The following is a 22,884-nucleotide window of genomic DNA, read 5'->3' on the forward strand; positions in this document are numbered from 1 at the left end:
ACTAACAAGAAGAACATTTTATCATGAGAAAATAATTACAGAATCACTTGGATAAGTTTAAGTTTCACAAAGTAATTAGCACATAAAATCCATAAAATCATGCATGTGACCAAATGATCTTACTTCCATACATGTGACAGAGTGTGGTAAAGACACAGCAGAAATTAAAACCCTTGCATTGACAATACCCTTTAGCAGTGTGACAAGCAAATACCACACCCAAGCATATTATAGCAGAGTATTTATCTGCCTCATGATACATTTATTCATATTATAAATGGGAAACTGCACATATATCTGCAGGCCTAAATCTAAGGCTGGCTTTCTAAATGTACAACAAATCCATAAAATGTAATGATTCCAATTTTAGGAGTTTTCCTTCAGACGTAGTAGCATGCTAGTTATGTTCATAGAGCTATGGTATCTAAATCCTGAAGATGGATAATAGCTCAGAAACAGTTGTATGTAAGTTGGAATAATATCTTTGCTATTATACACTGGCAGTTCTGAATGTATAATTGTTTACTCAGGGTATAAAGTAACAATTTGCATATGTCCGCCCATTATCCCTGAAAGGACAATCCATCAGCCGGAACAGGTACTTTCCCCCGGGTCGTGACAACACTGGAACCTCGCAGAAAATGAGTTCCAGAGGTGGTCAGTGAGCCTGTGAGGGGACAGTCAATTTATTATTTTGGCCAGAGCTCCCCTTTAAAGTGCATCTGTTGTTTTGTGTACTTTGTTGTGTTTTTACATTATAAGTAGCATATTTCTAGCCAATAAATTACTTCTTTATGGTATTTTTCACCAGTTTTTTACCTTTGCAGGGTCAGTCTGTTATTAGTTGTCTCTGGGTTAGTAGATGGAGACAAACTTCTATAATGTCCACCATACACAACACCCACACATGTGAGAATCTTGCTCCCTTATATCTCTATAGTACACCCTAAGAAGCAGCAGTATGGACTACCTCATAGATTTTTAACTGTTCACAGTCCACACTTTTAGGGTAACTTCACATGTACCGTAACGCAGATTTGACTAAATGAATGAACATAGCATTAAATCCGCACTGTCAAATCTGCTGCAGATACGCAGCAGAAAATCCGCTGCGATGCAGTACATGTGAAGCTATAACTTATTTAGAAATTAAAGGACAACTCCGGCGAAAAATTTTTTTGGCTTATTTAACACACATTACAAAGTTATATAACTTTGTAATGTGGTTAAATACCCGGTCTGGCCCCCTTCCCCCACTTTCCGACCCCCGACCCCCCACCCCGGAAGTTAAAGAATACATACATTACCTATTACGGTCGTCACGGTCCTCTTCTCTGGTGTCGGGTGATGTCAGAGCTGGGGGCGGTCCGGGTCTTCTTCCTCCTCGGCGTCTTCATTGAGAGTGAATGGGAGAGAAAAGGCTGCTGGTGCACATGCGCACCAGCAGCCTTTTCATTGGCTGGAGCGCATCACATGGCTTCCAGCTTGCTCAGCCCTGATTGGCTGAGCTTGCTGGAAGCCATGTGATGCGCTCCAGCCAATGAAAAGGCTGCCGGTGCGCAAGCGGGCTGGCAGCCTTTTCTCTCTCATGGACCCGGAAGAAGGAGACATCGCTGGACGGCGGACGCAGGTGACGGTGAGGCGGACGGCGGGCGAATGGAGTGGCGATCGTCACCGGAGGGATGGTGAGTATGGTGTCTGTGTGTGTCTGTGTTTTTTTTTTTTGGGGGGGTCCCGCCGGAGTTGTCCTTTAACAAAAAGCAATCATTTAGTGAACAGTACAGTCATGGCCAAAAGTTTTGAGAATGACACAAATATTATATTTTCACATGATCTGCTGCCCTCTGGTTTTTATGTGCGTTTGTCAGATGTTTTTATCACATACAGAAATAAAATTGCAATCATATTATGAGTAACAAAAGCTTATATTGACAGAATGAGTTAATGCAGCAAGTCAATATTTGCAGTGTTGACCCTTCTTCTTTAGGATCTCTGCAATTCTCCCTGGCATGCTCTCAATCAACTTCTGGACTAAATCCTGACTGATAGCAGTCCATTCTTGCACAATCAATGCTTGCATTTTGTCAGAATTTTGTTTGTCCACCCGTCTCTTGATGATTGACCACAAGTTCTCAATGGGATTAAGATCTGGGGAGTTTCCAGGCCATGGACCCAAAATCTCTGTTTTATTTAGTTATCACCTTTGCTATATGGCAAGGTGCTCCATCATGCTGGAAAAGGCATTGTTGATTGCCAAACTGCTCTTGGACGGTTGGGAGAAGTTGCTCTTGGAGGACATTCTGGTACCATTCTTTATTCATGGCTGTGTTTTTAGGCAAGACTGTGAGAGAGCCGATTCCCTTGGCAGAGAAGCAACCCGACACATGAATGGTTTCAGGATGGTTTTCAGTTGGCATGAGACAAGACTGGTGGTAGCGCTCACCTCATCTTCTCCGAATAAGCTGTTTTCCAGATGTACCAAACAATTGGAAAGGGGATTCAGCAGATAAATTGACTTTACCCCAGTCCTCAGCAGTCCACTCCCTGCACCTGTTGCAGAATTTCAGTCTGTCCTTGATGTTTTTTCTGAAGTGGCTTCTTTGCTGCCCTCATTGAGACTAGGCCATTCTCCAAGAGTCTCCGCCTCAAAGTGCATGCAGATGCACTCACACCTGCCTGTTGCCATTCCTGAGCAAGCTCTGCACTGCTGGTAGCCCGATCCCGCAGCTGAAACACTTTTAAGAGACGATCCTGGCGCTTGCTGTTCTTTCTTGGGCGCCCTGGAGCCTTTTTGGCAACAATGGAACCCCTTTCCTTGAAGTTCTTGATGATGCGATAGATTGTTGACTGGGTGCAATCTTTCTAGCTGCGATACTCTTCCCTGTTAAGCCATTTTTGTGCAGTGCAATGATGACTGCACATGTTTCTTTACAGATAACTATGGTTAACAGAAGAGAAACAATGATGCCAAGCACCAGCCTTTTAAAGTGTCCAGTGGTGTCATTCTTACTTAATCATGACAGATTGATCTCCAGCCATGTCCTCATCAACACCCATACCTGTGTTAATGGAGCAATCACTGAAACGATGTTAGCTGGTCCTTTTAAGGCAGGGCTGCAATGATGTTGAAATGTGTTTTGGGGGATAAAGTTCATTTTCTAGGCAAATATTGACTTTGCAAGTAATTGCTGTTAAGCTAATCACTCTTTATAACATTCTGGAGAATATGCAAATTGCCATTTTAAAAGCTGAAACAGTAGACTTTGTAAAAATTAATATTTGTATCATTCTCAAAACTTTTGGCCATGACTGTACATAATATTTGGAAATATATTCTCATTACACTGAAGATTTCTTCAGAATGCTTGATATTTCCGTTTCTTTTTCTTATTTAGCATGTGATTTCATTATAAAGGTACAATATGCAATAGTTCTGCAAAAGGTCACTAGGTCAAATAATCTGAGTTTTTGCTGAATAGCAAACCTTTTTCGTACAATTGCCTGTTGTCTTCTTTTGCCATAATGATATCAGAACAGGGGTGTAAAACTCTGCACCAGTTACTTAGGGGTACACATTTGGTGTATATGGATGTAAATTACAGTATTTATTCACATCCAAAAGCCTTAAATCATTATTCACTGTTGTGGAACAAGAGTCTTGCAGTGATATTGCTGGAAGTTACTCTTCTTGTAAGTCCAGCCATATATGCTGGTAATGTGTTTCCTATTATACAGCACCAGGAACACCACATGCCGCTCTCACACATCGCTGGGAACACCACACACTACCTTTACACAGTGCCAGGAGCCGTTTCTTCTCCCTGCTGCTGGCAATGCCACTTAGTTTTTTTTCATCACCCTACCTTCTACTTACCTATACTTTCCACACGATAGCAACTGCGAACTAAGAACACTAGTTTTGCTTCTCTTCGTACCTGCCTATCTTTTACCAATTGTCTGCCAAGAGCAACAGTAAGGTTTTTATTGTCTGAGACCCACTTAGCAATGCATGATTATAAATTTGCAAAAACAGCACCTCCCCTGTCTTCAGGTTGTGTGTGGTATTACAGTTCCACACTTTTCACTTCAATGGAACTGAGCTGGAAAACCACACCCAAACGAAAGACAGAAAAGGTGCTCTTTCTGGAAGAAAATGGCCATGTTTTTCTAAGACTGGATTACCCTTTTAACGCAACTCTGTACCCATAATCTGACCTCCCAAATCGCTTGTATCTTTAGATAGCTGCTTTTAATCCAAGATCTGTCCTGCGGTCCATTTGGTAGGTAATGCAGTTATTGTTATAAAACATTACTTTTAAAATTGCAGCTCCGTGCCTTACGGGCGTATCTGTGCCCTAACTTTGCTCCACCCTCTCCGTCCCTCCTCCCCACCCTCCTCATCATTAGGAATGCTCCAGGCAGATTGCCTATTATTCACCACCTGTGTTACCACAGCACATGGGCTGGATCATTAAGACACCTGTGCAATGTTCAGCATTGAGAAAATGTTTCAGTGGCATTCCTAATGATGAAGAGGGTGGGGGGGAGGGACGGAGGGGGTGGTGCAAAGTTAGGGCAAAGATACGCCTATAGGGCACGAAGCTGCAATTTTAAAAGTAATTTTTTATGACAATAACTGCATCACCTGCCAAACGGACCCCAGGACAGATCTTGGATTAAAAGCAGCTATCCGAAGGTACAAGCGGTTTGGGGGGTCAGATTGTGGGTACAGAGTCGCTTTAATCTTCACATGAAAAGGTTGTATCTGGTCATTTTATTTGATGAGAAGAAAAAATTGTCCTCAGTTGTACATGTCTTTTCAATAAAGTTGGGCCGTGACTTTGACCAGGTTTTTAATATTGCCCCACTGTGGTTTTGATTTTGACACCCTCGTACTAGAGTCTGATTCTCCATGACTACCTTCAGACTAAAACTAGCAGGGAATACTTGAAGACCAGGCATAGTCATAAAATGGTCATGTAGCCTAGTTGGTATTAGGAGAGCTTCTAAGGACAAATCAGCAGTCAGGAGGAATAAACAACAATGCAATAAACAGCAGCCAGTGAGTAAACCAGGTCGTCAGGTAATATCCTCGCTGTACCTTATGTATATTGGCTACAAATCCAGAGTCACTCTAGAACACTACTTACTAACATGAACCATTTCTAGACCCCCAGCAATATAACAAGGAAGCTGGTGCTGCAGATGCTGGGGATCTGGCTCCTTAAGTGTAAACCAGCAATCTTGGCCATCTCTGTGAGCCAAGTCACATTGGTAGGTGGGTTTAGGTTGGGGAAGTTCTTTAGTTAGGCGGGCTTATGTATATCATATGTAAAAAAGGTCCATTTAGTTAGACAATGCATTAGGAAGCAGTTAATTGTAACCTGCCTAATGGTGGGCGGTAAGGACTTCATGCTGTGGCTGCAGGAATGGATCCAGAGAGAAGTGCTCCCTGTGTTACTCCAGCCCGGCGGGTGTCTGCGGCTACTCGTGCCATTGCTTCTATAGGAGATGAGCAGGATTCAGACCCCGGCCTTGCTATACAACTGAAGTAACCGTTGTGCTGTGGGCCAAGCATATGGTCAACAAAAGAATAGGCTTCAAAAACCAGAGTGTGGGTTTTGCAGTTGATTACCTCATGTCTGCACTTTGTTGCGACACCTGGTGCTCAGATGCTCAAAGATTTTCCTGGTGAATTTAATAGTTTTGCTGATTCCTTTACTAATTTTCAGTGGCACTGTTTCAGGAAGCTTCACCCACAAGAGTTCTGTGGCAGCTGGTCTTCCACCATTGATTCGATCTTCAATGACAACAGCAACCTGAGCTAGCAATGGTAATGCTTGGTCCGGCTGGCTTCCTTGTGCCAATAAAGGGGGGAGTTTTAACATCACCACATGTACACAGATGACTTTTTGGATCCTTGTTAAGTTGCAGGTGGAAGATGAAAGATGTCACCAAGCATTTTAATATTAAAGTTATTCATGCAGGTGGCAACAACCTCTGTTCAGTCAGGCTCGCAAAACTTATTTCCATTATCTGATTAAATATAGCAAAGAGTTTTTGCAGATTTGATCAAAGTTTGGTCGAAGAGACAAACAGTTTCATTGCCGGTTTTGTGAGACCAAAGGTGGAATAGTCATTCGACACAAACAGTTGGAAGAAGACAATAGGAGGCTCGTGGCCCATGGAATTGGCATGAACAGATTTCTTCCTGGCCTGCAGAATGCCATAGAGAGAGCATTGTTTTAGGCTCTTGAGTGGGGGTAGGTATTGGTAAACTGTGTTGGTATACGCCAAACATCTATGGCACATGTGGAAGGACCTTGCATAGGGGAGGAACGTTAGCAAAGAGGCACCTACAGACAGAACAACTGGGATATGCTCACCGCTAAAGCAATGACTGGTAATCGGCAACCTCTACAGACCTATACTGATTGAGCAAAGGTCCTCTCATAATTGATGTCACTCTATGCAAAAACATTAGTGATGAGCGAACTGGGTTTGGGTTCGAGTCGATCCGAACCCGAATGTTCGGCATTTGATTAGTGGTGGCTGCTGAACTTGGATAAAGCTCTAAGGTTGTCTGAAAAACATGGATACAGCCAATGACTATATCCATGTTTTCCACATAGCCTTAGGGCTTTATCCAAGTTCAGCAGCCACCGCTAATCAAATGCGAAAGTTCGGGTTCGGATCGACTCGAGCATGCTCGAGGTTTCGCTCATCTCTAAAAAACATGTAATTTAGCACAATCAGAAAGTTGGCAAGGTGAGTAAAATGAGAAGGCATGTCTTCTTCTCTATAGTGCACAGCTAACTGTTTTAAATCTATTGACTTTAAAACCCCTGCATTTGCTTGGTGATTTTACTGCTGCTGCAGTTAAGGTTAATAAATGTGATTCACTTTGTATTAATTTGTTTTCACAAATTTTGTTTGAAATTACAGAATATTTTTCAGTTAACAGTAGAGATGAGCGAATTTACAGTAAAAATGAAGTGAATCGCTTCATTATCTCTGCAATCTGCTCATCAGCCTGCTTCCTTTAAACTTAGTGCTGCTCCTCCTTGGGTGCCTGGAAAAACTTTCCAGTTTCCCAGGACTGGATGCAGCTTTTCCCAGCACCCGGAGCAGCACTGAGTTCAAAGGCAGCTGGCTAATGAGCGGATTGCAGAGATTATAAAGCGATTCACCTAATTTGTACAGTAAATTCGCTCATCGCTAGTTAACAGCATAAAGCCTAACTAACTAATGTCTGTACTGACGTCAGGGAATAGTTAACATTTAGGAAGTGACAAGTGTTTTGTGTAACTGTATCATGGTTACAGACAAGATTACACAAGTCATCACTGTATTACTAAATCGACACCTTCCCTCTGTCTGCTATGTCTGTCTTAATGAATGGGAAGTTTTCTTACTCCACCACTATTTTTTCATAACTGTTTCATTAAACATCAGTATCTATCTATCTATATATACATACATTTATATATATAAAAATACATTAGGGTATTATAAAAATATATATTTTCCGAAAACATTTTATTATTTATCGTGGCTTCTTTGTCTTGGCAATTATGTATACTTTATTCAACATGGCTACTGTCAGTTTACCACACATGCAACCCATCCTAGCACAGAGCAAGACGGGTTACATCATGGAAGAGCACAGGACAGATTTCACACACCTTCTCTATACTGGATGCTGCCTTTATTTATGCCAATATTACATTATATACTATATAACCCATATATAGTTGAGCCTGTGTGCCTCCCAATGATATGTAGAAGAATACACAGACACGGCACTAGAAGAATTAGATAAAACTGCATACCTTCCAACCATCCTGGACACAGTCCTGGATTGGTGTCTGTCACGTTTCTGCTCTGTGATACATACAGTAATAGGAACCTGCAGTTCCACACTTTGATCATCAGGAGTTTTTAAACTGTATATAATGTAGTACATTTAGAAGATGCTGACCCCACATTCTGCCGAGCTGTACTATATCTTTCCTGTGGTGCGCATACACAGGCCAAGAGCAGTGAGATCAATAAAAGTCTATGCACAGGAGGCTCAGGGGAGAGGCTGCTCCCGGGGTTACCCTCTCTCTTTGTCTGGAATCAGATCTTTACTATCTATAATAATGTTACATTATAGTCTAGCCCTCTTGCTACATTATTTCCTCAGGACAGCTGCTGAGACTTGTGGTTGCTCTATACATTAGTTGCAATGTCTACCTTTACTCCTCCCTTATCCACAGCAGCAGAGATTACACTTTTTCATGTCTTCAATACTTTTTCCCTCTGCCATTTCTCATTATTACACATAACCTAAAGAGAACTAATCACATAAAAAATGTCTATTAAACTAGGGAAATGTGCTGATACATCACCCGGCACACTTCCCATACATGTCCCTATCCCCTGCTTCCCTGCAAAGTAAAAGTTGAAAACTTACTTTTATAAATTGGCGCGTCGTATGTAAATCCCCCCCAGCTACTTGTCTGGGCGGTGGACTGTTTGTAAGTAGTCAGTGTCCCCTGAGAGCTCCTGCTATGTAATCACGCCCCTCTGGGGGTGAGGGACGTTATTCAAACAGCAGCGGTGACCCCTCGGACTGTAATGATTTTTATTATGTGTATATACTTAATTGCTGCTTGCTAAGACAGGCTATAAACAATTCAAACTGCTGAATAACATGAAGCACATCTCTAGGACTTGTTCTGATATTTAAAGGGGTATTCCACCCATAAAGTGAAATACTCCTAAACCTGTCTGTTCTTATGCACCAAGTCACTCTGAGTATTTTGAGCCATCTCCCGTTTTTCTACCTACCGCCGTTCCCAAGTCTCATGTTTCTAAAAGCCAGTCTATATCCAGGACTGCGCTGGTCGGGAAACTACATTTCCCATCATGCAGTGCTTCTCCCTGATTGTTCCATCATGGAGCAGAGCTGATACCCACATGAAGCAGCAGAGCTGATGATGTGGTAGAGCTGATGGTGTTGCAGAGGCAGCGCCATGGTGACCACAGAGGGGTCTGTCTGATCTCAGCGCCATCCTGTGCCGCTTGTGACAAGGGGCTGCTGCTGCCAAGTACGCATCCACGACCCCGCTAACCTGCCACGGAAGAATGCACCCTGTCTCCAACCCCCTGGGGCCAGCATACGCAGCCGGAAGAAGAAAGCAATAGGGGGACTATGCCGGTTCTGGAGAATATATGTATGCTGTCCCTGGGGGGTTGGGGGTTAGGTGGCGGGCCGCACTACATAAATACTCTGTAATTAAAGCTGAGGGTCAGAGAAACCTTCAAAGACCAGCTCACTTGTTATAAGGGCCATGTGACCGGCTACAGGGGCCCTCTACCCTGGACAGGCATACCATAGTCCCAGAACTCTGATTCCGCCCTACCCTCACCCCCAGCACCTCAGCCATCCGTGTCACGGATGGTGGGGTCCAGGAGTAGGGAGTGAGACGGAGAGGACATGCATGCATGTGTTATCTTGACATATGAAATACAAAAAGCTACATGTGCTTTTGTTTATTAATTGAGCCTATATCATTACTATCATTATTTGATGGTTATCCTTCCCAGTTTTTTACCCTTTAGTTTTTAATGACAGTTTAGATAAGAAAAAAAAGGCGGGGCTCATTGAGTATTTTTGAAAATACATTCATTTAGCAAACTTACTCCCCCCCCAAAGAACTTTGCTGTAAAAGCAGTGGTCTAGCTTGTGTCTATACAGCTATAGTATACATATTTATATATGTTATTGTAAGGCATTAGGTAGTAGGTTGGTCGTCTCCTGGGTGGATAGGCACACTTTAGCAGGCAGGAGTTTTATGCAGTTTTGTTTTCAGTTTGTGGTACAGAAATAAAACAAACAGAAATTCTATGCCTGTCCGGCTATAACTAAACTGCAGGTTATCTCACTAACTCAACCTAGTGCTGGGAACTTGTAGAGATGAGCGAACCGGGTTCGGGTTCGAGTCCATCCGAACCCGAACGATTGGCATTTGATTAGTGGCGGGTGCTGAACTTGGATAAAGCTCTAAGGTTGTCTGGAAAACATGGATACAGCCAATGACTAAATCCATGTTTTCCACATAGCCTTAGGGCTTTATCCAAGTTCAGCAGCCACCGCTAATCAAATGCCGATCGTTCGGGTTCGGATCGACTCGAGCATGCTCGAAGTTCGCTCATCTCTAACCACTTGTTATTGCTCTCACAGGCTCCTGGCAGATGACCTGTTTCCAGGCTGAGAGCATAGCTGTGTCTGCACTACTGGCCTCTTATACGGCTCACACCAGAGGGACCAAGACCCGGACTATCCACATGGAGTGGGGCCCACCCTTCCCCACTCCAGCAACACAGGCCTTGATCACTTTTTTAACCTAAAACCTACTTTCAGAGACCATAGATTTCTAGCCACTCTATTCACTGGTTGCTATTATAGGCTGGGTTCACACTACGTATATTTCAGTCAGTATTGTGGTCCTCATATTGCAACCAAAACCAGGAGTGGATTGAAAACACAGAAAGGCTCTGTTCATACAATGTTGAAATTGAGTGGATGGCCGCCATATAACAGTAAATAACGGCCATTATTTCAATACAACAGCCGTTGTTTTAAAATACCAGCAAATATTTGCCATTAAATGACGGCCATCCACTCAATTTCAACATTGTGTGAACAGAGCCTTTCTGTGTATTCAATCCACTCCTGGTTTTGGTTGCAATATGAGGACCACAATACTGACTGAAATATACGTAGTGTGAAACCAGCCATATACTGCACATGATCAGCTTTGGGCAAATACATATCCTATCTACTACTTCTCCATACACTATCACAATTATACAGCATATATGCACTATACCTATATACAGTGGTCCCTCAAGTTACCATTGTATGTTGAATATATTGTATACTGAGACCAAAAAACTCTAAGGCTGCGTTTACACAGAGAGATTTATCTGACAGATGTTTTAAGCCAAAGTCAGGAAGACTATAAACAGGGAACAGGTCATAAAGGAAAGGCTGAGATTTCTCTTCTTATCAGATCCAGCTTTGGCTTCAAAAATCTGTCAGATAAATCTGTCTGTGTAAACGCAGCCTAAGGAAAACTGGTAATTGGTTCTGAAGCTCCCAAAATGAGAAAAAGTGAAGATTTAGCCTGTGTTCCCACAACATAATAAAGATTGCTAAGAACGGCCGTTGTTCAACAACAACAGCCACTCTATTCGATCTTTAGTATGTCATGGGAACATAACCTTAAACAAAAATAAGCAGATAACTAAAATGGGTAAAGCAAGTCTATATATATATATATATATATATATATATGTCAGAAAAAGCTACTGGAGACTGCAAATTATTTTTTATGGAGAGGACCGGAGTGTTTTTAGAATACGGTACAGATCACACAGGATTCCAGATATATAAAATTTAGCTGCCCTCGTCTGCTGTCCAAAGAAGCAACTCATCCTAACACAGGTACTGAACATGTAGTGGGGTTTTACCAGTAAAATGGCCATTTTTATTGGTCGATCATCTAGCTATTCACATGATCAGATCCTGACTATCCATAGCATTGTATGTTCAGTCTGGTCTCAAGCTACGATGGTCCAGAAACGACCATTGTATGTTGAAAATATTGTATCCTGAAGCCATTGACAATTGTGGGACCACTGTATATCTACATTATAGTTATATATATCTACCAACTCGGCCAATCTGGCCATCCAGTGCAAAGAGCCTCTACTGTACACTGGGGCAATGGGGTTTTCATTCGGATTTACTAAAAACTGTGATCTTAGGGTGCCTTTACACAGACAGATTTATCTGACAGATTTTGGAAGCCAAAGCCAGGAATGCATTTGAGAAGAGGAGAAATCTCAGTCTTTCCTTTATGACCCGTTCCCTGTTTATAGTCTGTTCCTGGCTTTGACTTCAAAAATCTGTCAGATAAATCTGTCTGTGTAAAGGCACCCTTACATGCTGCTCATTAGCTGAAGCTTCTTGATGGAAATTGCAACCAACGTATTAAAGGGGTTGTCCAGTGTTCTGTATTTTTTAATATATAGCTGCTGGTGCGTAGAAAACAAACATCCTATGCTTACCTGTCTGCGCTCCCTCTGTGTCCCCCCCCTGACCGCAGAGCCTCCACTTTCCAGATGAACTCGTCTCGGAAGTGACAGGCTGCTCAGCTAATCACTGACTGAGACATGACAGCAACACAGTCAGTGAGTGGGCTGTCACGCCATAGATAAGTTTATCTCGAAAGTGGAGGCTCTGCGGTCAGCGGGGGCTACCAGCAACACCAGAGGAAGACACAGGAAGCGCAGAGAGGTAAGCATAGGGTGTTTGTTGTTTTATATGCACAAGCAGCACTATATTATAAAATACCAAACGCTGGACAACCCCTTTAAGGTGCATCTGTTCCACAGAACAAAAACTACCCCAGCGCTATGTCAGCTCTGCTTTATGCTAGTTTGTAGCGTAAGAGTATAAATCAGACGGAATTCCACGGTGGAACTTTCCACACGGCCTCAGTGTGCCATAGCCTGGAGCGTGACGGCACGTGAGCCCTCCCATTGACAGATTATGGCACACTGAAAGTTCCACCTGATTTACTCAGTTTGAACATACCCTAATTCTATGTGCCAGGCTGGTGAGGCCATGCCACCTGCTGCACAGCCCCTCACACTGTATGAAAAGCATGGCATAAAAAGGCACGATTGTCTATAAAATGTGCCCCTGATACTTACATGAGACCTGACTGTATGAGGGAGTCGCCAACATTTTGAGATTTTCAGTGGTGACCTGAACCCTCAGCTATATATGTAGCGTTCTGTGACGTAATAAGAAAACATTACATGCAGCATTGCATATGTGTTGTCTACGGCTCTAGTCACTAAATCCTGCGGTAATGTTACAAAAATACCGATAATAATATCATCCCGCCATAACTAGCGCAAACAGACGCTGTGACAGAACTGTAGCTTATAGGTCACCGGCTCTTTGAGCGTTACACAGCGCCACGTGACCAAACTTTCCTTCTGGTAACTCCACGCTACCGTAATGCGCATGCCCAGATTTTAACCCGGAAGTATTCCTCCCTGCATGGGTTTACTCTTCTCCCACAATCCCTTTCTCCTTCCTTTCCGACATTGTCCCTAGACGAGTGAGTATGGGCCCGAGTCTGCTCCTTGTTTTTATCTTTCGCCATCCTCGTCTCCTGAGCTCCCTGCATGCCTCAGCGCCCCGGCAGTGTGCCCGGCACGGCGTCCCCTCGTCATCCCGCGCTGTATTACGGAGCGGCCTGCTGGGGATGTTGTGTATGTGGGGGCGGCTGAGGCTGCCCGGCTCGTACTGTGCGGTTATACAGGGCTCTGTGGTGTGACCATCATACATGTGACCGGTCTGTGGCTGTTCCTCTCCTGACTGCTGTTTGTGTCCACAGAGATGGCTCCTGCCAAGAAGGGAGGCGAGAAGAAGAAGGGCCGCTCCGCCATCAATGAGGTGGTGACTAGGGAATACACCATCAACATTCACAAGCGGATCCATGGCGTGTAAGTGCTCTTCTGCTGCTGCTGTATGTGGGAGTGCTCTGCTGCTGCTGTATGTGGGAGTGCTCTGCTGCTGCTGCTGCTGCTGTATGTGGGAGTGCTCTGCTGCTGCTGCTGTATGTGGGAGTGCTCTGCTGCTGCTGCTGTATGTGGGAGTGCTCTGCTGCTGCTGCTGTATGTGGGAGTGCTCTGCTGCTGCTGCTGTATGTGGGAGTGCTCTGCTGCTGCTGCTGTATGTGGGAGTGCTCTGCTGCTGCTGCTGTATGTGGGAGTGCTCTGCTGCTGCTGTATGTGGGAGTGCTCTGCTGCTGCTGTATGTGGGAGTGCTCTGCTGCTGCTGTATGTGGGAGTGCTCTGCTGCTGCTGTATGTGGGAGTGCTCTGCTGCTGCTGCTGCTGTATGTGGGAGTGCTCTGCTGCTGCTGCTGCTGTATGTGGGAGTGCTCTGCTGCTGCTGCTGTATGTGGGAGTGCTCTGCTGCTCTATGTGGTGGGGTAATGTAGCTGCCCTGGCACATGTCACCTGGCCATGTTGTCACTCATGTATAAACATTCCTCACCTATCCCTTATAAACAACAGACACATGATGTGCTGCAGAATGTGTGGGTGCCATATCATCCAATAATGCCAGTGAGCTCTGCCCTCTCAGCAGCTGGCATCATGGATGTGGAGCGATGAGTGAAACTCAGCCAATTACTGAAATGGGACAGCTTTGCCGGCCAGTGATTGGCTGAGCGGGCTGTCACTCTCCAGACAAGAGTGACAGCCTGCTGAACCAATTACTGGCAGCCCGCTGTCCCGTTTCAGTCAGTGATTGGCTGAGGAGGCCAGAGGCACAGGGACCCAGAAGAGGGTTACAGGGCAACACAGACAAGTTGTGCACCAGATCTAAACTTTGTTTAGCTGTTTTATTGTGGTTCATTAAGGTTTGGTTCGCAAATTTTACACCAAAAATTTGTAAACACATTTTTCGAAACTTCACTCATCTCTAACAGCCAGTCCTCTTTGTCTGCAGAAGGTTGGTTGTGCATAGTGTCACTCATTCTCCTACAGGAAAGCTAGCCTGAGACTGCAGCTGAGATAAAATGATCTCTCCACAAGCTGGGGGGAGTAAGTAAGCACTTCTGGGACAGTGAATGTCTGCGATCATTATTCCATGCGGAAATGTGTGGTCATGGGCAAAACCTGGGGAACCTACTGACAGTTCCAAATGCTGCAGCTCATTGGTTGGATCTGCTCTGTTGAACACTTAGTGAATGTTGGTGCAAAGTATAGATAAGGCCACATACGTAAGAAGTAGGAGCTGTAGGCAGTTTGACAGCTGTGTGCTTTTTTCTGAAAAGTTGTTATAGTTTGCACAAATTGACAGCAGGAAGTTCAGCCATATTGGGTCAGCATGAAAAACTGCTGTGGAACAATAATTGAATATTGGTGGTACTGATTTACCAGTATGTGACTAGTTTTGTTTTTTTGGCGAGAAACGTTTTCTTTTAAATGCTTTCTTCATGGCGTGCTTAGAAGACAACTTAATGTAAGATATGTATGTGTACTCTTAGCTGGCGGATGCGGACAGTATGGCGAATACTTTATTTTTCTATACTTCATAGAATATAACATGAAAGTACATTGACTCGTCTGCATTAATTCTCCTTTACTGACTTCCTGTTTCTTTTCCAGTGGCTTCAAAAAGCGTGCTCCCCGTGCTCTTAAGGAAATCCGTAAATTTGCAATGAAAGAGATGCGCACTCCTGATGTACGTATCGACACAAGGCTGAACAAAGCTGTGTGGGCTAAAGGCATCAGGTGAGTCTGTGTATGTAGCACATTGTGGCTGCTGTCCAGCTCTTCCAAACTATTGCTACTATAACTGTACGAGACATTGGCCATTTTTACTTCCTGCTATGGATTTTTTTTTGCCCAGTCAGATGCCAGATAGCTCAGATTTTTAGACTTGTACTAAAAAATGCACGACAAGAACATCAGAGCAAGATGGTGTAAGTAGGACACACCATTCACACCATTTTACTTCAACATGTGAACTTGGAAAATGAAAAGAAAACAAAGTTCACATGTTCAAGTAAAACGCTGTAACTGTGGCAGAATATTGTGACTTGTTAATAAATCTGCCACTGTTGTGAAATCTATGCTTGCTCCGAGCCATTGTAGATTTCGGGTATGATGATGTTTACGTCAAATTTACTTGAGTAATACTAGTAACAGGCTGCCATGGCCTTATGCTATGCTTTACCTTTTTTTAAAGTGTCAATGGCAGGAAAAATCTGCCACAAGTCATACATTTTTGTGTAGCTGAGCATTGCACATTGACTTAACCCCTTAAGGATGCCATTTTTGCACTTTTGGTATTTCCCTCCTTGCAATAACAAGGCCACAGCGCTTGCATTTTCTTTTCACCTTCAGACCTATAGGAGCTCTTTGCCACAATTGTACTTTGTAATGACAGACTAATATACTGTGAAACCAGAAAAAAAATTATGCAGTTACACCATTCACCCTCTGGTAAAACTGACGTGTTATCTATGCTCCTCAAGTCAGTATGATTAAAGGGGTATTCCACCCAAAATCTTTGCTAAGTAATAGCCCACCCATAGCATCACATATTAATCAGAGCAAGTTATGGGTTCTGAGCAGTTTTGGTGCATTTTCTGCAGACTCCCCTCCTCTGGATGCAGAAGAGCAGCTAAACTGAGTACACTCCGACACTCTTCTTCCTCCTGGCCCCCACCTTCGGAGTCTGGATCACTTGTCCTCCCTCTCCCCCCCCCCCCCCCCCCCCCCTCCTTTGATTTTCTCCTCGTGCATCCTCTGCCCCCATGTGGCTCTCCCCCCTAATATGAGCACTCTTTGTGGCTTTACAGCACAGCAGAGCTATTCCTGTTAGTGATGTGATAGACATTGGTAGTGTATGTAAAACACCAATCACTACCAATGTTTATTATCGTGGGGTTGCTCAATAACAAGCCCACTACATGTAAACTGTTAAAAAAAAAGAGTCAATAATAATTGCCAGGAGGTGTTGCAGCTTCCAGAAGTTTCAAACAAGAAAACCTTCCTGCTTTAGTCCCGGTTGTGCAGCACATCTGTACTTGCCATTTCCCTCATCTCAGCAGCCGGGCTTACTATAACCCTTTTTTGATTTGCAGCTGTTCATTAAATTTTTGCTTGCAACTGCTACCCTCTTATTTATTTTTTGGCTAGTAGCTGCGGGCTGAATTGTCTCACCTGAGACAAGTGAATAAAAATTAGCAGGAAAACAGGTGTAAATAAGCTCATGGCTAGATATATGGTTTCTCATCAGGATTCCAGACATATCTTTATCTCCATGGTCCTTTCTAGTACAGAAACTTATATGTAAAAGAGGCTAAAAAGATTAGAGGGTGTTCCTTAGTGCAGGAAGTACTTGGGTATGGCCAGCTCATGTCCTCTTATACACCTCCTCTGCATCTGCCTACCCATTTGACCGACAGACACTATATAAGATATTGGCTGGGTTCTGGACCCCTGGCGTTTTAAAGGGAACCAATCACGCCAAAAATCCATCTTAAGATAAGGAAACATGCTGGCACATCACCCAGCACGTTTCCCAAACATCCCCCTGTAACCTCCGTGCCCCCCTTCATCAGTCAGTAATCTTACTTTGAAGAAGTCCTGCACTGTATGTAAATTTTCGACAATTAGTTACAGTGGGCAGAATCAGTCACAGGTCCTGAGCGTCTGTAATCGCTGTAATCACGCCCAAAGGGGCGTGACTGAGAGGTCTGCCTTCCATCCACGTGACCCGGCGGCTTGTGTTTCACGTCGGCGACGTGCTGACGTTATCTGCACGCAGCGATGACGTCTTCCGGAGTCCGTGCATGCGCAGTAAGTCTGCGTCATCTCCCGCTGTAGTGCGCATGTGTGGACTCCGGAAGACGTCATGCGCACCGACAACGTTAAACGCAAGCCGCCGGGTCACGTGGATGGAAGGCAGACCTCTCAATCACGCCCCTCTGGGCGTGATTACAGCAATTACAGACGCCCAGGACCTGTGACTGATTCTGCCCACCGTGACTAATTCCGCCCACCGTGACTACTTGCCGGAAATTTACATACAGCGTGGGACTTCTTCAAAGTAAGATAACTGACTGATGGAGGAGGGCACGGATGTTTGGGAAACGTGCTGGGTGATGTGCCATCTATCTTAAAATGGATTTTCGGAGTGATTGGCTCCCTTTTAAGTGTAACTGTCTTTAATTTTCACTTTGCAGAAATCAATAGCACTGTAATAGGTTTTATAGAGGGTTGGTGGGGGTGCTGTAAAACAGCTTTTTTTTTTTTTTTTGTACAGAGACTTTTTTGCCTGTATTTGCTTTTTTGCCTTTGACTTTTTTTGTATTCTGTTTTCTGCAAAAATGTTTTAAATGACAGTTGCACTTTAAACCTTATTTACACATAAAGAAAAATGCCTATAGCTCATCTGTGAGAAGCATGCTTAGAACCCTGACTACTAACCCTATCTAGCCATATTCTCATTTATACTTGTTTTCCTGCTAACAGGTCCACTTTAAAATAATGCTGCCACAAGCAAAATACATACAGTAGATTAGATACCAATCGATGTTTCTCACATATTTGTCCCCAGGTGTGTTCCTTAACTTCTAACTCTCATACTACTTTCCAGTTTATCAATTTCATATCTATTTCTCAGGGTTTTTACATATATACAGTACAGACCAAAAGTTTGGACACACCTTCTCATTCAAAGAGTTTTCTGTATTTTCATGACTATGAAAATTGTAGATTCACACTCAAGGCATCAAAACTATGAATTAACACATGTGGAATTAGATACTTCACAAAAAAGTGTGAAACAACTGAAAATGTCTTATATTCTAGGTTCTACAAAGTAGCCACCTTTTGCTTTGATAACTGCTTTGCACACTCTTGCCATTCTCTTGATGAGCTTTAAAGGGGTTGTCCGGCGATAAAAAAATTATTCACAGAATAACACACATTACAAAGTTATACAACCTTGTAATGTATGTTATGTCTGTGAATGGCCCCCTTCCCCGTGTTTCCCCCCACCCACGCTAGACCCGGAAGTGTGGTGCATTATACTCACTGCATCTCGTGTCGTCCACGGTCTCCGATCCTCAGCAGTGATGTCTTCTTCGGGAGGCCGGCGGATCTTCCAGAGTGCCGGCCGCCCTCTGCAGCGTCATCCGAAGCTCAGCCGCGATTGGCTGAGCACAGTTATGCTCAGCCAATCGCGGCTGAGCTTCGGATGACGCTGCAGAGGGCGGCTGGCACTCGGGAAGATCCGCCGGCCTCCCGAAGCAGACGTCACTGCTGAGGATCAGAGACCGTGGTCGGCACGTGACAGATAATGTATAGCGCACCACACTTCCGGGTACACGGGTGGGGGTGGTGGGACACGGGGAAGGGGGCCATTCACAGACAAAACATACATTACAAAGTTGTATAACTTTGTAATGTGTGTTATTCTGTGAATAATTTTTTATCGCCGGACAACCCCTTTAAGCGGTAGTCCCCTGAAATGGTCATCATACAGTCTTGAAGGAGTTCCCAGAGATGCTTACCACTTGTTGGCCCTTTTGCCTTCACTCTGCGGTCCAGCTCGCCCCAAACCATCTCGTAGCACCCCATCACTCCCCTTCTTGGTCAAATAGTCCTTACACAGCCTGGAGGTGTGTTTGGGGTCATTGTCCTGTTGAAAAATAAATGATGGTCCAACTAAACGCAAACTGAATGGAATAAGCATGCTGCTGCAAGATCCTGTGGTAGCTATGCTGGTTCAGTGTGCCTTTAAATTTGAATAAATCCCCAACAGTGTCACCAGCAAAGCACCCCCGCACCATCACACCTCCTCCTCCATGCTTCACAGTGGGAACCAGGCATGTAGAGTCCATCTGTTCACCTTTTCTGCATCGCACAAAGACATGGTGGTTGGAACCAAAGATTTTAAATTTGGACTCATCAGACCAAAGCACAGATTTCCAAGGGTCTAATGTCCGTTGTGTCCTTTAGCCCAAACAAGTCTCTTCTGCTTGTTGCCTGTCCTTAGCAGTGGTTTCCTAGCAGCTATTTTACCATGAAGGTCTGCTGCACACAGTCTCCTCTTACCAGTTGTGGTAGAGATGTGTCTGCTGCTAGAACTTTGTGTGCCGACATTGACCTGGTCTCTAATCTGAGCTGCTGGTAATCTGCGATATCTGAGGCTGAACTTCTTCTCCGCAGCAGAGGTGACTCTTGCTCTTCCTTTCCTGGGGCGGTCCTCATGTCAGCCAGTTTCTTTGTAGTACTTGATGGTTTTTGCAACTGCACTTGGGGACACTTTCAAAGTTTTCCTAATTTTTTGGACTAACTCACTTACATTTCTTAAAGTAATGATGGCCACTCATTTTTCTTTACTTTGCTGCTTTTTTTTTCTTGCCGTAATACAAATTCTAACAGTCTATTCAGTGTACTATCAGCTGTGTATCCACCTGACTTCTGAACAACACAACTGATGGTCCCAACCCCATTTATAAGGCAAGAAATCCAACTTATTAAACCTGACAGGGCACACCTGTGAAGTGACAACCATGTCCGGTCACTACCTCTTGAAGCTCATCAAGAGAATGCCAAGAGTGGGCAAAGCAGTAATCAAAGCAAAAGGTGGCTACTTTGTGAAACAACTGAAAATTAGTCTTAGATTTTAGGTTCTTCACTTTTTTAAGTATCTAATTCCACATGTGTTCATAGTTTAAGCCTTCAGTGTAAATCTACAATTTTCATAGTCATGAAAATACAGAAAACTCTTTGAATGAGAAGGTGTGTCCAAACTTTTGGTCTGTACTGTATATTAGAACACTGATCTATTAACTCACAACATTTTCAGAAAATGTCATTTTAAAACACTCCATTGTTACATAGATTGAGTTTTGCACACAACTTCATTTGCATCACATTGGAGCAAGTAAAAGCAATTATTTACAGCATGCGCCAACTGACTGTTCACGAGTGCCTCTTTAATGGAGTCTATCTACCTGGCAGGACAGGGTTTCCCTATGGATGCAATGTAAGACTCTATGCAGTAAGCAAAATTTAGTTTTGTCCTGAAACAATTTGCTGTATGTTTGTCATGCTTATATTCTTTCTTTTTTTTGTATTTAGAAATGTACCTTACCGCATTCGTGTGCGTTTGTCCAGGAAGCGCAATGAGGATGAAGATTCTCCCAACAAACTGTACACATTGGTCACATATGTGCCAGTAACAACATACAAAGGTACTAGACTATTTGTTTGTCCATCTTTAGTGAGCCATGTTAATCTTTCATGACACATTGGTATTGTATGATACAGTACAGGCAGCATTATACAGGGTGTACTAAAGAGGTCTACCTTTTGCACATGATGCATGCCTTTCTAATCTGAGGGCTTGTACATGGGATCAGATGGTAGTTAGTATATATTTATTTTTAGGGAGGTAGTGGGTGTGCAGAGGCTAGCACTTTACCTGGACTACTTGTAATAAGACCTTTACTTCTATAAAGTAGTCTGAAACACATAAAGGCATGTTTCATAGTAGCTACTGTTTCAGACCACTCGGTAATCCCAGCATGCAGCAATGAACAGTGGGGGGGGTAAAAAAAAAACTAAAAATAACTAGCAAATGCAGTTAGTTTACTATCCTTATTATATGTATTCTGTATTTACAAGCCTTATCTTATTTCTCAAAGAAGCCAATCTGTTGATCCCCACTTCCTTTGACTTGATGAGCAGGCATTTCCTGCAGATTAGAGGAAGTGGGAAGCAGCAGGTTTGGAAGCCATCAGAACAGCAGTATTGGGTGACTGGGGCATGCTTTGAATTACAATATTAGCCTTCTTAAAGTGACTGTACCCCCAGGCCCAGGCTGAAGCACTGGAGGTGGGCCAACCCACCCTTAGTGGGAGGAAACCCTAGCCCCTCTATGATAGGGTTCCATTGATTCTAATGGAGTCACGTCATGGAGGGGCTGGGGTTTCTTCCCACTGGGGTTGGGTCAGCCCGCCTACAGTGCTTCAGCCTGGGTCTGGTGGTACAGTCACTTTAAGTTGCAGTCTTGTGTTTAGAATATAGTCACTGTTGCTAATCTTATCTGTTTGCTTTCAGGTCTCCAGACAGTCAACGTGGATGAAAACTAATTTTGTCTTTTCATTGTTGAAATAAAAAACTAAAATCATGTTAGTTTCTTTGTTGATATATTTAAAAAGCAGTTATGCAATCCTGTATAAGCATGTTTTAATATTTTAAAAACCACACAGCATAGTGTAGTTGGCACAAATCAGAAGTCCAGTGTGTTCACTCTTGTACCAGGGAAAAAAAACTATTACTTTTTGTGTATTTGGTTCAGAGACAGCTGGTAATAACTGGTTAACAGGTTAAAATGACTGTCAGATGCGTCTGAGGGCCTTCTAACACCCCATTTAGGCCCCATGCACACACTGGCAAAATCTATCCATGTTTCGTATCAGGAAATAGATTTCCTGACCATAGGATTGGATTGGGCTTGGACACCCTTCAGGATTTTTCCTGAAGAGCATCTGGAAAGAAAACAGGTCAGGATTATTACACCCTGTCCTATTTTTGTCTGCAATGCTGGTAAGGATGCTGCGTACAACCCTATGGGCGCAACTGGAATTTCAGACAGCTGGCTGGGGGTTGGAAAGAACACTGTTGGCCTAATAAATGCTGGGTTGACATTTGTTAAGGAGTATGTATTTTAGAGCCACTTTCATATGGAAGAGGTATACAGTACAGCTCTTGAAATGCCAAAATTTTGGCTGAATCCCCTTGGTGATTCACCATCTCTGACTGGCCAGAAGCAGCTGCTGCAAATTCGCTAATTGTGCAAAACTCTGTAGGGAAATTAGGGCTGTGTTCACACATGTTGGAGATTCATTGCAGTACTGCGTCTTCACAAAAATAATGCTAAACTGCAGAGAGGGTCAGAGCACTGCCAATTCCACCCGGACAAAAAAAACAAGGTATAAACAGTATATCCCATGTAAGATATCGAATAAACTCCTTATTGTAGGGCTCAACTTTAAATAAAGATAAAAGATGCTTGATCATAAGTATGTGGAGAGGAAAAAAAAATTAAAAAGTTCTTTATTTCAATATCGGCATTACAGGTAGATAATTACAATGCTGGGGGGGAACAATGAAATGATAAAGTACTGCAAATAATTTAGTAACACAATGAAACTGCAATGTGTGAACACAGCCTAGATTTAGGCAGGGTGGAAGACTGTGATGAACAGCAAAGGGA

The 22,884-nt window shown here is 43.5% G+C and overlaps 2 protein-coding genes across 6 annotated transcripts in view; one reads left to right on the forward strand and one right to left on the reverse strand.

Moving 5' to 3' along the window:
* Positions 1–13,080, reverse strand: part of IL1R2 (interleukin 1 receptor type 2) — a 36,824-nt gene extending 23,744 nt beyond the window's left edge. For 2 of the 4 annotated variants that reach the window (XM_069970961.1, XM_069970960.1), the window contains exon 1: positions 12,772–13,080. Coding sequence is in view for 2 of the 4 variants with exons in the window: in XM_069970959.1 (XP_069827060.1) it covers positions 12,772–12,773 (2 nt within the window). In the remaining 2 variants the exon portion in view is untranslated. The remainder of the gene's footprint in view (positions 1–12,771) is intronic. The other 2 variants (XM_069970959.1, XM_069970958.1) reach the window with 2 other exon arrangements.
* RPL31 (ribosomal protein L31) overlaps positions 1–21,795 on the forward strand; it is a 384,238-nt gene extending 362,443 nt beyond the window's left edge. The window contains exons 1-5 of one of the 2 annotated variants that reach the window (XM_069970966.1): positions 13,089–13,187; positions 13,467–13,575; positions 15,249–15,374; positions 20,745–20,857; positions 21,726–21,795. In XM_069970966.1, coding sequence (XP_069827067.1) covers positions 13,469–13,575; positions 15,249–15,374; positions 20,745–20,857; positions 21,726–21,757 — 378 coding nt within the window. In that variant the 5' untranslated portion in view covers positions 13,089–13,187; positions 13,467–13,468 and the 3' untranslated portion in view covers positions 21,758–21,795. Of the gene's footprint in view, positions 1–13,088; positions 13,188–13,466; positions 13,576–15,248; positions 15,375–20,744; positions 20,858–21,725 lie in introns of those variants that run through there. The other variant, XM_069970968.1, reaches the window with a different exon arrangement.
* The last annotated feature ends 1,089 nt before the right edge of the window (positions 21,796–22,884 follow it).

Source organism: Dendropsophus ebraccatus, chromosome 5 (genome assembly GCF_027789765.1).
Source record: "Dendropsophus ebraccatus isolate aDenEbr1 chromosome 5, aDenEbr1.pat, whole genome shotgun sequence".
Lineage (NCBI taxonomy): Eukaryota > Metazoa > Chordata > Amphibia > Anura > Hylidae > Dendropsophus > Dendropsophus ebraccatus.